The sequence below is a fragment of the Lissotriton vulgaris genome, chromosome 5 (assembly GCF_964263255.1).
Source record: "Lissotriton vulgaris chromosome 5, aLisVul1.2, whole genome shotgun sequence".
Lineage (NCBI taxonomy): Eukaryota > Metazoa > Chordata > Amphibia > Caudata > Salamandridae > Lissotriton > Lissotriton vulgaris.
The window spans coordinates 1,463,874,678-1,463,890,996 of NC_141693.1; the positions used below are offsets into that span (position 1 = coordinate 1,463,874,678).

At 45.4% G+C, this 16,319-nt stretch overlaps 1 protein-coding gene across 3 annotated transcripts in view; it reads right to left on the reverse strand.

Annotated features, from left to right (window-relative positions):
• Positions 1-16,319, reverse strand: part of RASSF5 (Ras association domain family member 5) — a 448,324-nt gene that overhangs the window by 144,971 nt on the left and 287,034 nt on the right. Inside the window, exon 1 of one of the 3 annotated variants that reach the window (XM_086923413.1) lies at positions 2,758-3,132. The exons of the other annotated variants lie outside the window; for them this stretch is intronic. Coding sequence (XP_086779539.1) covers positions 2,758-2,880 — 123 coding nt within the window. The 5' untranslated portion in view covers positions 2,881-3,132. Of the gene's footprint in view, positions 1-2,757; positions 3,133-16,319 lie in introns of those variants that run through there. 3 annotated transcript variants of the gene reach the window in all.

A 16,319-nucleotide genomic window follows, 5' to 3' on the forward strand; every position in this document is an offset into this window, starting at 1 on the left:
GCCCTAAACAAGCTTGGGATTAATATGTGAAAGGGCCGTGGCCTATGATGAACACTGTTATACCATTGGTTCTTGTGATGCAAAAGAAAGGAGAACAAATGACCTCTCTATAACACTGCAAGTGCGTGGGGGCGAGCAGTGACTCTTTTTTTAGAGAAGACATTGATGCATTATCACTAATTGGTGGTGTGATTGTCTGCATGGTGAGGCAGTGAGTGAATAGTGTGTGGCTGCACTCACCTACCTGTGCTTGGTGGGAATTGAGTACATACATCTCTCCCACCCAAAGTAGGGTGCAGAGTTGAGCTGAGGTGAAGCAATGGCCTCCTGCTTCTTGTGCTAAGTGTAGCACTGGCAGCTGCAGGTCAAAAGCTTTATCCCACTGAGATATCTGATACAGATTATACAAGCAAACACGTGCCTTGTTAATAAATTCTTGAACTCTCCTACGAACATTGTCTTGTGGTAGAGAGAGCCGTGCTACAATACATTTTTTATCTGTGAAGACATTTCACAAATGATAGAAAAACAGTCCCTGACAATTTTCTTTTTGGCGCTGCAATATGTAAAAATTGATAGAACTGATTTTCAGAGTTTGGGACTACACTAGAATATGCTCACTTTAATGCACAAACAATAAACATAGAAAACAGGAAACCCTGCAACAGCTCGTGCTGCCACTCTTGCAGCACTGCAGCGCTGTGAATATCCGGTTTACTGTTGCTCAACTCGGAAAGGATGACTTGCTGAGGCCCTGATGTTGTAGCCGGATGGTAGGGTTTTCAGCATAGATGAGTCAGAACTACTTAGGAGGTAACTTCTTAATTCCAAGTGAGGCCCTTAGTTACAGGCACAGCCTGAAAGCTCCTGACAGAGCCCCATTACCCCTCCGACAGTCAATAACCACCTGGCTAGCCCATCACACAGACTCCAGTATCCCATGCATCATCACATACCCACGGCGCCCATACTCGCATTCTACAGCATGTGCACTCAGTGCATGCATACATATACATACCAAGACACTACACCATCTCCTTCACGCCAGGTCGCAGCCTCCTCCCCGTTTCTTACACACTGGGCAACACAATGATGCCACGGAACCACGTGGAACAATGGAAAGACTGAAAATGCCTGCATTCTATGGGAATGCTGGTAGTTGCATGAGCCCAAATTGCTTACACATAGAGACATAGAAGCTGGTCACTGAAAGTAAAGGGATGCATTTTCAGGTGTAATCGCCATAAAACTAGGGATGGGGTATCCCTCTCTCTTCTGCAAGCACGCACACTAATGCATAATTTATACGTTGTTTGTCCATATATGCTACCAAGTTCACTGCTGTCATATAATACACCTGCAGACTCTAGGCCAACAACAGTTGTCACTGTGTGACTTGTAGTCCCATCCATGTAAATGAGATAAGTTATAGCAGTACACATCCAAGAATTCAAAGTGTTTTAGCTACAAAACAGAGGTCCCACGAGAAGTTAGACCTATGGCATGTTTGAATAGCTCAGCACGACCAGTTAAAGGGAAAACACAGAAATTACTGAACTTCCTACAGCTCATGTGAGACAACCTGGGATTTCAAAAGATTAGAGAATGTTCTCTGCTAGTCCAAAAGTGTACATGTGTAATGTGTATATTATTATCAGCCTTATTATTAAAATTGCAGATGACACTTAGAGAGAGGAAATCGGGATATTAAGATGGCTGCACACAAATTTCCAGAAGTGGAGAAAGAGCTGTAACTTGACAAAGCCCTAAAATTGTCCTATACCTGCTAAGCAATAATTTTGCGGCGAAGTTTGCACTGATCTGGAATTGGTATCGTTCTTGAACAAAGAGCACTACTCTCACTTCATTTCCATGCCACCCATTTCCTGCACTGTTTGCACAGGTCATATTTCTGTTAGTGAATCTTTGGACCGTGCTTTGCAGTCAGGAAAAAAAAACAGATTTGTGCTCGGATTATCCTATGACGGTGTGTGCATCTAAAGGGCAACTCTGACTCCAGGGCTTGATTTAATGATCCGAATTTGGTTTTAATTAACATCCAAAGGGGTTACGGACATATTTGGGAAGGTTACCTGACAGGTAGTTCTGGGCTCGGATGGAGGTGAAACAGCTGACTACGTCCTGTCTTGCCACACTTTCAGAAGCACCAGCCTGTTGGGAAATATCCTGATTGCCCCATGATTGGGCTACATTTACTTCTCTTGCCAGCAGTAGACTCCTAGATGACACCCTTGGTAAGGATCTATCATGTAATTGAAAAAGAGCATTTCCCCTTTTTAAGGTAGAAACCCCAGCAGGATGTTCTGTTTGCACAATTGTGGGCTGTAGGCACCACGAAAGTGCTGCACAAACCTCCCCTCGGAAGGTGGAGCTGGACACAGCACCTCCCTCCTCCTAAACCCTTACCACACCAGCACTCTTACCGAAAATTTACACATACGAACATTAGTTAGCAGATGGTGTAAACTAATACACTGAACCCAGAATTTACCATTAAACTCTAGAGAACTGGGTGCCTCACAAAGGGGCTATCCGAATCATTCCATATACCTGTTCAGAGTTCAGACTGTGTACAACTCAACTCCGATACCCTCTTGGTGCTCATTTTATCGTCCTCTGAAAGATGAAGAATGGAGACTGCCCCTCTGGAAGCCTACCAGGCAACTTGACTTCAGCAGCAGGTGCACAACACATCCTTAAAATAAAGACCTCCAAAGTATTGGGGTTTTGCCCTACCTTGGCCGGCGACCCTTTGCCCTGAGCCTTGCCGAAGAAGTAGGGCTTGGCCGTGAAGAAGCAGTCGTCCAGTTCCTCCTCGAGGCTGCCATACCCACTGCTCATGCTGCCGCCGCCGGTCATTGGTTCCCGGGCCTGCGCCCGAGGGCCACAGTGTGACAGGGCCGGTTCACCCAGTCCTGACGCCTGGCACGGGTTCGGCCACAGTCCTCGCCGCCATCTCTCTTACTCGATGCACACCCTCGAAGCGAGCTCCAGTCGGGCCCTGACAGGCGGTCTCCGTCGAGCGCGTGTGAAGCCTGACAGAAAGAAGCAGACGTCGCGCCTCGTCGGCCGCCTGAGCCGCACTGAGCCGCGTCCCCGCACCCCCTCTCTTCCTGCCCGCCTCGGCTCAGCCACTTCCTCTCGCACGATTACTCGGTGATAGGTAGAGCTTCTCTGCCGCTGTTTCTTAGGTGACACGGAGGGAAAATCCATCATCTCGTTCAGAAACGACGACCAATCTGCTGCTCGGGAAAACATACGTTCGGTTTTATGAAAGTGTTCGCATGTTTGCAGCCAAGTTTCTTTCTTTCTCCACCGGTTCGGCCTGGTGCGCGCGCAGGCCTTTGACACCTACGGGCTGGGCACCTCTTACAACTTCAATATTGGGAAAAAATGAAAAATCTTGATCATTTGAGCTCCTAGGCATTTAGGGCCTCATTTATGAAGGCCTTAAGCCAATGCTATGTCACTTTTTCCCATTTTAAAAGGGACGCACCGGCTGCGCAAGACCTTCATAAATAAGGCCCTTAGGGCCAGATGTAGGTAAATCTGATTTACCGACTTTTAAATACCGAGTCATACTGAATCGGTATTTAAAAGTCGGTAAATTGGAAGGAGGCAGATGTAGGTAAAAAATTGCCGAAACTGTCAGAGTCTGTATTTACAGATTCTGTAAATACCGATTCTGTATTTCCCATTGATTCCTATGGGCCTTGAAGCCCATAGGAATCAATGTGAAATACAGATTCGGTATTTACAGAATCGGTAAATACCGAATCCTGCAAGGGTGCAGGGGGTGTCACTTTGACACCCTCTAGCACCCCAATTCTGGACTTGTGTGCAATGTGGCACAAAGACATGCCCTAAGGGCATGTCTGCGTGTCACAGTGCACAGGTGTGCATGCACAGATGTGCATGCACACCTGAATTCGGTATTTTACCACCCAATAGGATTGGGTGGTAAAATACCGATTTTTAAAGGCCTGTGGCACTCTTAGGAGTGCCACCTACATATGGTTTTTCCGAATCGGTAAATATACTGATTCGGTATTTTACCGATTCTGTAAATTTACCGATTCTGTAACTTTACAGAATCGGTAAAATATAGGCCCCCTACATCTGGAAACCCAAATACCGGTCGGTAACGTCCGAATTCGGCCGTTACCGACCGGTATTAGGGCACCTACATCTGGCCCTTAGTCTTTTCAGGTCTGTGTATATCATTAAAATGGTAAGCATTTCGAACAGAAATGGTGTACAACAGTAACATCACATAAAATAGAAACGCAGACGCAGATTGAAAGTGAGGCAGCATTCACTGATCTAACACTTATAAAGTATTCAATGCAAACTCTGCACAGTTTGCAATGTTAGCCTTCACACACACCTCCTGGAGCCCTGCATAATGTTGGTTAGCGTATAGTCTAAGGCAACCATCCCAAAAGGGTGGGTAGGTAGGTATTGAATGCTTCCAAGTGGGCCATACCATTCCCAAGCCCATTCCTGCTGTAATGTTTCACCTATCCTCAGACATAGCAACGGTGTCTCAAGACCAACCAGAGTCTAAGTAGAAGCGCGGCTGGGCTGCAAACCGTGCACTGGACTCCGCAGGTTAAAAAGAGATCTGGTGTTCTGCTCTATACAATATAGAACTCAACTCTTGAGCACCTAAACTCTGGAAGGAGGTTTGTTCTGGACATTGCATGTGTACCATATTAGATGTGTGCCTTTGTACCATTTCTTTAATATGTGCAATCTCATACCAAATGTTGTGCCCCATACAGTTTTTGGGATGTTAAGCAGTACTCCTGAAGTACTCTTTTACTTACACTTAGAGGCCTCTGTGAATGTTTGGCTGCATTTCATTATATTTAGAGGTGAATCTTATTGGATAGAGGTGGCGAGGATATAATATACTAATGTATTGTTTAGTGTTAGATCATAGTTGGATGATGAATGCTAGATCCTGTTATGGATCTGTGTGAAGCATTATAAGGATGTGTATACCATATTACTTCCCTTACATTTCCTTCTGCTAGGTTGCATGGACACGGTTTAGTTTGTTTTCAATCTTGCTTGTTATTTGGCTATGATGCAATGTTCTGTCCGTGTGGGTATGGTATATTTAAATGTCTTTCTTTTGAATGGGTAATATGCAAACTGGTGAGAGGATATGATGTGCTTTAGAGAGGGCAATGCCTTGACAACTGTTGTAACATGGAACCATGTTTTGTGCTTGGCTCTGAGCTAACGTGTATAGCTGGTGTATGATGAAGGATGGGTATAATTTGATTCGGTGGTGCTGTTGAGGTGAGACTCGTAGTCATTAACATATGCACAAAAATATAACATTTTTGGAGGCTAAAACCTTTCACTTTAACACCCAATGTGTAGATATAGAATCACTGCTAGCAGTGGAAGAGGTGATAGAACTCCTGAAGAAGAACATTCCAATCCAACAAAGACACACTGCCCTAAAAAAGTCTCAAACAATAGGTTTAGAATCTGGGCCTACTTGAAGTTGGTACCTGTCTTTGTTTAGGGTTAGACTGCTGCAGTGTCACTTACTGGAAAATGTTTCCCCTTCAAATGTGTGAGTTGGTTTCCCATCTATGATCTCTATGTGGACAGTAATAACGACATAGAATAAAAGTGACTTCCGAGGCACAGGGATAAAAGTGAGTTGGACAACTGTTTCTTCAGGATGCCCATGTTATATGGCAGTGTCACAAGTTTGCAGACATAGCACATGCCTTAAGGTTACAGTGTTACTGCTCAATTTAGGCCTGTGAGCAGCCAACAAAGGTTTGAGGGGAACACAAGAAAGATACAGGGATGGACTGAGCAAGGAAATCACTTCTTTTCACTCCAAAAAGTTTGTTAAAGTAAAAAAAAAGTTGGTAAATCACTGTTTTTCACGATTAGCGGTATGCCATGAGCCTGGAATGTGAGGGACTGGAGCAAAGTCAAAGTTTCAGGCCGACAGTGATGGAAGTCCGGGTCAGAGGTGGCCTCCGGGTTGGTCCCGGTCAAGATTTTCCTTTTGCACTTAGAAACTTTTCTGGTTCCTTTTCTTGTTGAACTTGAGGTCGGCGTCCACTCCAGCCTAAACTGTCTTTAGGTTTTACATCGGGCTTTAGGTTTGACATCGAATGATAGGGGAAATCCTTGAAGCCTTGGTTCTTCAATCCATTAATCAATCAATCAGGGAATTGTGAAGCGAGCTACTCAGCTGTGGGGATCTCAAGGCACGGGTTTGAGTCAGCCAAAGAGCCTGGTCTTGGGGCTCTTTCTGAAGATGTGCAGAGTGGGGGAGCGTCTCATGCTGATCGGGAGTTCGTTCCAGGTCTTTGCTGCAATGTAGGTGAAGGCTCTTCTACCCGTTCTTGTTCTGTGGATGCATGGGGTTTCGGCGAGGTCAGCGAAGCAGAGGTTTCTCTTGGATACGTGGAAGGAGCCCCTTTCGTTGAGGTATTTGGGTCCTGTTTTGTGCAGGGATTTGTAGGCGTTGGTGAGTAGCTTGAAAGTTACTCTCTTCTCGACGGGGAATCAGTGGAGGTCTCACAGGTGTTGGGTGATGTGTTCATGCCGCAGGATGCCGAGGACAAATCTGGCCACGGAGTTCTGGATGGTCTGGAGTTTGCGTTGCAGGGATTGGTTGATTCCGGCAAAGAGGGCATTTCCGTAGTCCAGTCTGCTAGTTATGAGTGCATGGGTGACAGTCTTTCTGGAATCGGGGGGATCCATTTGAAGGTCTAGCGAAGGATGCAGAGGGTGTTGGACGCAAGTGAAGGTGACTGTGTTGATCTGTCGGTTTATGGTGAGGGGGGAGTCGAGTATGAAGCTAAAGTTCCAGGCATGGTGCATGAGGTGGGGGGGTTGCCGAGGGCAGTGGGCCACCAAGTGTTGTCCCAAACGGAGGGGGAGGGCCAAAGGATGAGGACTTCTGTCTTCTCGGAGTTGAGCCTCAAACAGCTGCTGCTCATCCAGGATGCAACGTCTTTCATTCGCTCCTGACAGCTGAGTCTGGTGGCGTCAGGTCCCTTTTTGAGGGAGAGGATGAGCTCTGTGTTGTTGGCGGATTAGGATACCATGCTATCTGATGATGGCGGCGAGGGGGGCCCTGTAGATGAGCATGGTTCTTGACGGTGTTCAATGTTACCAAAGAACCGGCAAGTAGCGGTAGCCCAGAGCCTAGGACCAGGTGTTCAGAAACCATAATCTCTTGGCTTTGGTGCACAAGTTGCAGTTCTAAGGCAAGAAAGAGTATATATAGACTAGTATATATTATAGCACTATCTGAGATGGACCTCTTGGGGGGCTAGGACTTGACCTCCTGGTCTACACCAATAGAGTCCAGGGCAAACTGGTCAGCTGAGCACTTTGCAGCTGCAGGGCTTCTTTAGCTTGTGTGTCCCTGAAGCTTGACAGGAGCTAGCCAACTAGCCCTTGGAGCCCACTCACTGATCCTTGGCATGGGCGGGAGCAAGTCCAGCCTTTGGGGTCTGTCTCCACCGGTTCAACAGCAGGAGCAGCCCTTCTATTTCTGGAGTCCTGTGTTTGCTCAGCAGATGTAGGCCTTCTTCCTTTCTTTCACTTTTTTGCTAATGTTGAGTTTGTGAAAGTGGAGAACTCACAAGTCAATGTGATTACTATTTCCATGGGGCAACCCTGCCACTTTTATATTCCTTTGGGGTTGGCAGTAAACAATCCTACAGTGCATTTCTCTGCCCAAATCCAAGATTTTGGGATTCTTTTTCAGGACCAAGACATGGGTACAACCCTGAGGTGTGTCCAGTATAATTAGCCACCACTCCTGGAAAAGCGGTCTGCAGTGGGTTTCCCCCTCTGGAAGAGATGCAAGCCTGTCTACCTACGCAAAGGGAAGGGCAGGCTGCAGTGTGACTCACATTTGCCTATCAGAGGCAGTAGCCCCTTTGAAGCTAGGCTATCTGTGGCCACAGCCCCCGGCCATCCTGCAGGAGGAGGTCACACCTCCTCCCACCAACAGTCCCAGTTTATGAAAGTTCTAAGCACCTCTTGCCAGCAGCGCAGCAGGCTGTCTCAGGTGACAACTGCTATAGTTAATCAGAAATGGCTACTAGACTTTGGGGTAAGTAAGTGGTCACTTTCTAAAGTCACCACTGCATTAAAAGTTACTTTAAATACAACTTTAGCAATATGTCAGGTTTAACATAGCACATAATTTTATACTTTGAAGTTCTTTATTCAATGGTCCCAAATAAAAGATAGTACTTAGAGCTTGGGGCTAGTGAAACCCCATGTAAGCCAAACTACCGGCCTTACTACTGTGAAAATGACAATTTAGGTAGATGCTACATAAATGCAGTTACAATAAAAATGACAATACATATCTCACTCTATACCATTGTTCATCAGAACTGCATAGGTGGCAGAGCGGTCAGTTCCGACTCAATGCTTATTGAGTGCTTAGCCTCTTTTCTGATACAGATAACAATGTGGAAACTACAACCTATTATAAAAGCAGTTTTGTTGGAAACAGTACGAGACATGCAAAAAAGCTTTACATTAATCACTCCAGATGGATATAACCCTGTGCTCTTTACTTTGCCCATGAATCTCAGCAGCAAGAGCATTAACCTAGAGACCCATCTAAATGACATTTCTTGCATTGCCAACTCTCTAAATATGACTACCCATCATTTAAAACTGAATCCATCTAAAACAGAATTTCTGCTCATCTCATTCGCCCCCACCAGTTCAATCCTGTATGGATTTAATAAACATCATCAACGCTAACCTAACATTGTTGACAGTACTAACTCTCTAGTGGTCATCCTTGACAACAGACTCAATCTACAGCCACAAGTCCACATGAATGTTTTGCATTGCGTCTGCTCTGGGGAATGTGTTGCTTCATTCCAGAGCAAGGCCTTACAACTCTGACACAAGCACTGGCGATGTCAAGAACAACTACTGCAACTCTCGCCTGACCTGTCTCCACAAAACACATCTGGCTCCAATAAAAGCAGTCCTACATGTGGCAGCACAGGTCATCTCTGGAGCCAAAAGGAATGACCATATCTCACCAGTACTGTTAACCCTCCACTGACTACCCACTGAAGCCAGGGCTATGTACAAAATGCCATGCATCCCTCTCAAGGCCCTTCATGGCTCCACTCCGCATTACCTTGCTGCCAAGCTCAAGCTATCCGGTGAAATATTGATTCTCTACTTCTGGAGCTCCCAGCCTTTAAAAAGGAACAATGTATGGCTCTAATCTTCTCAAAGAATGTGACCAGACTCTGGAACTCTTTACCTTCCTGCTTATGCTCCGCTGCCCCCTTCACAGGCTTTCAATTCAATCTGAAGTCCTTCTGTTCGAAAGACATTTAAGTTCATTTCTCTTCTACCTACAAACACTGGTGTTCTTAAATGTTTTCATGAACTTCTTTTCCAGAGTTTTATACTGCGCAAACTTGACCTTAAGGTATCAGAGCACTTTACTTGAGCATCAGTTGCGTTACACAAGGAACATTAATTTTTATTAAGCACAGGGAGATTAAGTGTTTTGCCAAGAATCACAGGATGTTGAGCATTGTTGCAGAGTCTCGAACCTGGTTGCCCAGATTTAAGGTCGACCGCCCTAGCTGTTAGACCACATCATCTCCCCAAACTTTTGCCTTGATGATTAGCTCACTCCCTCAGTACAGTATATTACTTTCTGGAATCCGTTTACATCTTTCTACTCAATAATTGTCACCATTAATATTATGTTTTCCTATGGAATGTGTGCTTCTAATGTAAAGTGCTCCAACACCGTTGGCCAACGCTTATGCTATATAAAACTGCATACATGGAAATAATGCATATCAATAGTTAGTGGCTACCTCCTTCTCAGTTTCAAAGTGGGCTAATGTGGTCTTATCTTACCCTCACACATCGCAGGCATAAACTCAGGGTGAAAATGTGAAGGCTAGTATTTCTAGTGGAAATGTATCAAAACTGCTGAAGTGATAGGAACAAATGATACACACCTTTTATTCAATTTTTTTTTTTTACACATGTAGGAAAAGCAACATTTCACCAATAAGACCGACGCTCCTGCAGTTATGCAGGCCAGACTAGAAATGCTCACTTCTGAAGGAGATCTTTGTGTTCACATTGTTTGTGTGGCAATGCTGTTCTCACTGTTATAAACACACTGGGTAAAAACAGTGACAGTAAAAGAACCCACACGCCAGTCCTCTCTACTCCAAGGATGTTTGTGCCTTCATTTCTTCAGTCTACAATTTTACTGAGGCCTTTTTAAGCAAAGGGAAAAGACTAACAGCATTTGAAACCCTACAGAAATAGAAATATAGCTAAAGAAAATGACCCTAGGGCCTCCAACAGTGGTTTTATGTAATCAAAGGTAACCAGATAACAAGTGAATAGCAAGAGCATGGCAAGGCGGGCCTGTATGGGTGTAGGTACTCAACAAAGGCGGCCTAGGAGTAGGGCTGATGTGTGGTGCGCGATAGTGCATTGTTCGCTGTGGCGGAGACCTCCTCGTGCACAAGGGGCGACAGGATGATGAATGGGTCGGACTCTCTCCCTGCATGCCTCTTATTAATATCATTAATAATGTATTGACTGATGTGTCGCCCGAGATGTACCAAGCTGCTTCCAACACGCATCAAGTATATTCAATGTGCAATGTGCATCTATTGGATCCGGAACAAGAGACTTTAAATAGAACCCAGGGACATATTGCAAAAAATCACTTAGAGAAGGCGCCCACTTGCAATACTGCTCGCAGTATATGTCTGACCTATGCGCATAGATAATGTGGAGTCAGCGCTGCAAATAGGGTTACCAGAAGATTTTGTGTCACCGGGGACACCGTGCCTCCAGCCCTAGCATTCTAATTCAGAAGTCATTAGAAACCATCAATTGAAGCGAACCAACAGCTCGCGCATTTTTTTAATCTAATAGCGAATTTAACTGTTTCTTTTATCTCGATTGATGACTTTTTTTTGCAGAATATTCCTTCAATGATTTTCGAGATTTATACGAGCCAAATGTTTGAGGGCGTTTTTATTCACCAAGAGGCTGTTCTGCAAATATTAGTGTTTTTTTGAAGGTTGCAAAACACAAATTTTGACCAAATTTGAAGAGCCCTTTCTTGCTTTCCCTCGCCGAAAACTGAAAAAGTGTTTTCATTTCACACAATTGGGGGCTATTTAGAAGGCCTTCCAGTGAAATCAAAATACTATTTGTAAGGAGTTTAACAGAGCAATATTTCCTCACAAATTCCTGCTTATCTGCTTCATAAACCCACATTTAATTGCCACTCAGAGCGCTGTTCAAACATCTAATTTTCAGCCTCTGATGGGAGAGAATATCTTATCCTTATCGCAGGGAAACATTCAGCACTGAGTTTACTTCAAAATTCTGCTGTGTAGCAAATATTGGGTGCAGTCGTTTGTATATTTGTGTGCGCGTAGTGCATTTTACTATCATGGCTATAGTGCCAGAAAACTATGAAATGCGTGTAAATTTGTCATAGCTCTGTATCAGTTTGTGTGTCCTTGAAAATTACATTTTACTTGCATCATTCTTCTCCTTAACAAATATTGTGTTTTTATTGTCTCAATGAAGTCTCCAGAGTTTCTCTGTACGAGGCAGTGTGTTATGCAGCCATACCAGTGCTTTACAAATGCAAGTAAGACTAAACAATTCCAATGTAGCTAAGTACAAAAAAAGTTTGTAAGAATGGGGCTGGGCAGTACCAGCAATATATTTAAGAAGCGAAAGGATAAACTGAGAGTGTGCCATAGCCTAATTGCTTTTATCTAGCAGCACCTCCTAAAATGCGTATGATATTTATGCCAATTAAGCCCAACAGGTTCTATCACACCGTTATGGTGTTAACATTCGTTTGCTCTCAGAATATAAATGTGCTGATGAGTGTGTGTACCTCGTCGATGATTCAAGTTTTATGAGGTTGATGACATTATGGGGTTAAAAATACCTCCCATTGCCAACAGTGGCAAGTAGCAATTTCGTTTCTAAGATGCGCTACCTGTATGGTCTTTGGAATGGAGTGCATTGCCCAGTAAACAATGTTGTGAGTCCTGAAGGTGTAGGAAACAGCACTACAAAAACACTGGTAGTGTTTGCTGGGACAGACATTTTATCCCGCTGCAAGTCCTCCTTTTTAGGTCTCGCTGAGCTAACGCGCATGCGTTGTTCTGCGAGAGTTAAGTAAGGGCTTTCAAAAATGCTCCCAAAGTCAGCAGACGGATCGGGTACAGTGCATGTGCTCAGGGCACGTGCACCATTTGTCCGCCTGCAGCTTTTGGGAGGACTTTCGCGGCCGTTTTGATGTTCTCAGTGAGCCGCGCGGCCACTGAGAACATCAAAGCGGCCGTGAAAGTGCTCAACGTTTGCCACCCCCTCCCTCTGTCAATTCAATTGCTGATCCAGCCAAACTTTGGTGTCTAATTCCTCCAGATGCCTATCCCTGATAACATGCTATTAGGCAGATTTGTCAGTGGTTATCATTATGGATGATTACCAAATACTTTTCATTAAAAGTCCGCACGTGGCACTCTCATTCGTAATTCCTTATGTAATCAAGCGTCTTTAGCATTTTTACAGGGGGAAAAAAATCAACATCCGTGCGTTTGCCGTCCTAGGATTTGTGTAACATGGCATCTAACTAATTGATATTCACACAACAAATAAAATGTGAAACAAACGTCAACCGTGCATAAAAAAGTAACATATTATGGCATACATAAACTATACTTTGTGGGTTTGTGACAGTTGTCTGCGAGGAGATACAATGCATCGCCCCACTGTGAGGAAAAACCCCTTCGTAGACATCATGTACCGAAACTACACTCCCCAGAATGCCCTACCGAACAAAAGCAAACTCCTCCGCAGCTGAGAAACCGGAACACATCAACCTCTCCTATTTCTTCACAGCGGATTCCGGAGCCAGGGGGAGGAGTTGAACCCGGAAGGAAATGCGGGACACCAAAAAAGATTGACGCAACCCAGGAAGAGGCGTCTTGGACCAGCGAGAAGGCGGAGCTGAATGCGGAAGAAGACGCGAGCGTGGAGGACGCCGAGGATCGGAACCGGGAGCAGCGAGCCGAGGGACAGGACAACGTACTAGACATCGAGGAAACGGGGGAAACTGAAGAATCCTGGTCGGAGGAGTTGTGGTATCTCCGGAGGAAGCTGGAGAGCGTGCCGTGACTCTGGAGAGTTACAGCGGGGCCGGTGAGTGACACCGTACCTGGGAACTGATACGGGTGGTGGGAGGTATCTTTTGTATGTGGGTGAAGGGAGGGAGCATATGCGGGGATTTGTCACACGTGCATGCATGCTCCGCAGTGCCTTACTCAGCCCTCAGACATCCTATGGTATTACTCTTCTGTTTGCACGGGTTTTCTTTCCCTAAGAGATGACCTACTATCACGTCCGACTTTACCTCAGGGAATCTTCTTTTACCCTTCCCTCACGCATAATTCTTAACCCCTCACTTCCCTGTCGTTTATACTGAGCACTACCGGGTGTAGGGGTCGGTTGAACATTGTTGACCCAGAACACTGACAGGTCCCATTCTTTCTCTCCCCTGGTGAGCCTCCGGGTGAAGATACGCCACGGACGCCTCAACACCCCAACCACCTCCTTACCCAACCGAAGTGGGCAGTCCAACGCTGGCATCGTCATCTATTCCCTCAGGAAGCGAGAAGACCCCAGAGGAAGAGACTTTTGACCCTGTATTAACCTCATGATCTGTGTCCACTGTTAATAAAGAGACTCCTATTCGCCAATACATCCAGCCTCTGCGTCTGTATATCCGCCCTGCCCTCCCACAAGTGGTGTCAGAAGTGGGATCTCACGGAGACATGGAGGCTGCCCTGGCAAAAATGGCGGAACACCAAGAACATTTGGGCAAAGTGATGGAAAGATTCCTACATGTAGTAGAGGAAGATCGAGAAAAGATGTAGAGTGCTATAACAGGACAAAGCCAAACCCACGTCGCTGCTATGAACAAATTAGCTGAAGTTTTGGGCAGCCAGAAAGGACCTGCTTCCCTTCCCTCTATGGTGATGCAGAAATATGTCAGTGGAGAAGATCCGGATTTTTTCTTCAACAATTTTGAGCGCATAGCCACGACTGCAGCATGGCCTCCAGATAAATGGGGTCAATACTTGGGTCCTCTCTTGTCTAGCAGCCTATCAGGCAGCGACTGTACAAGGAATAGTGCCCTATGCAGATATCAAACGTTGTATTGTGGAACGGTTGGGCGTGGATGAGGAATCGTATAGGATAAAATTACGCCAAATCAAGGAAGGACCACAGGAGACACCATGTGCTTTGTACTATAGGGTAAAGGACATGACAGACCGGTGGTTAAAACCACCTACCACTGATAAGGATGGTATCATGGCCAAAATCTATTTGGAACAATACCTGGCTTCACTCCACCCACCAATACAAAAATGGGTCCGACAACAAGCTCACCTGACGCGGGAGACCACTGTAGAAATAGCCAGTGCCTACAACAGTACCCAAGAAATACAAAAAGGGCGAGAGGAACAGCCGTGGAAAGCTGGAGGACCAGGTACCCATAGGTTACCCCGACCCCCACCCCCAAAAAACCCAGAAACAGTGACCTTTATTCCGGGAGCTGCCATCCCACCTCCTGTATTCCATCCACCAAACCCCGGACCACAGTGTTTTCATTGCGGTGGATTAGGACATATTGCTAGATTCTGCCCACAGAAAGAGGAACCGATGGAAATAGGCATAGCCAGGAATTATTATTGTTCCTCATCCAGCAAGCCACTTCCTCCTTACCACTGCATGCTAAAAGTCAATGGACAACAAACCCTGGCATTAGCGGACACCGGATGTCGCCAAAGCGTTATACGACCTCAAGATCTAGAACCCTGGATTGGACCGAGCAATGGTACGGTGGCAATACGCTGTGTACACGGTGACACCAAAGAGTATCCAACCACTCATGTCCAAATACAACATGAGAACGATCCGGGCACCTCTTTAAAAGTGGGGCTCATTCTGAACCTCCCTGAACAAGTGATCTTAGGAAGTGACTATCCACATCTTCCACAAATGATCCGACATACCCCAAATAATGGAGAGGAATGGTGGGCTGAAGCTCCCTTTTCAGGAGAAGAAGGACCCGAGTGGCCTGTCCCTAAACCAAGGAAAAGCCGTAAACAGAAAAGAGCAGAGAAGGGGAAAGGCACTATGGTGTTGCCGGCTATACCTGACGAAAATCCCTGGGAAAATGACCGAAGTTTTCGTGCCACCCAAAGAGAAGATCGTGTTCTTCAAGAAGCCTGGAAAAATGCGTTAGATCATGAAGATCCCCCCCATGTAGGTCCTTACTTCTTTATCAAACATGTGTTGCTATATAGGAAAGGAAGTCCTACTCAAACACCCCAACTCTTGATTCCCATGCCCTTCAGGGATAAGGTTTTGTTTCTGGCCCACAGCCATTTATTGGGGGGACATTTCGGAGCTGACAAAACGGAAAAACAGATCACTAAGAGGTTTTATTGGCCTGGCATCTTTCGACAAGTTAAGAGCTACTGCAGGGAATGTCCCATATGTCAGAGACATAGTAGATATATGCCTCCTCGAGCTCCCTTGCATCCTCTTCCTGTTATAGAAGAGCCCTGTAGTAGAGTAGGCATGAACTAATCAAAAGTGGAAGGATCACTTGTCCTACATTGGAGGATCACTTGTCCTGCATAACATTGGGTATGCGGTCTCGGTTCTAGTCCCAATAAAAAACCCCTCATTAACGTGTTGTTTTTGTGGTTGTCTCTGAGCGGTATATTTACGTTCGCCGCTTCTTACACACGTTTTTGCAAAATCATGGGGTTTAGTGGTTTTGCAACCTCCACCAGGAGGTAATACCCTTTGTTATAACAGTAGTGACCAGAAATGGTGCTCGTGAAATGGTGAAGTGAATTTAAAAGTCTCTCGGTTCCGGATATAACTTTTTATTCGTTCCGGGGTCTTTTGAGACAGTAAAACTAATGTAGGTGATTGAGGAGCTTGTTATGGCTCTATCACGCAATGATTGTGAAAAAGGTCGACATGTTTCAGCCCTTGTTCGCCAACAGGTCGGGTGGGCTTTCTTCAGGACCAGGGTGAGGTGAAAAGGTGAAGGATACTCCTAAGAATTACTTGGTGTATCTCGTTTCAGAACGTCATTCATTATTGTTCTGATAAGGTCCTTTATTGGTACCTATGAGAGAAGGATGTATAGAAAGTGATAG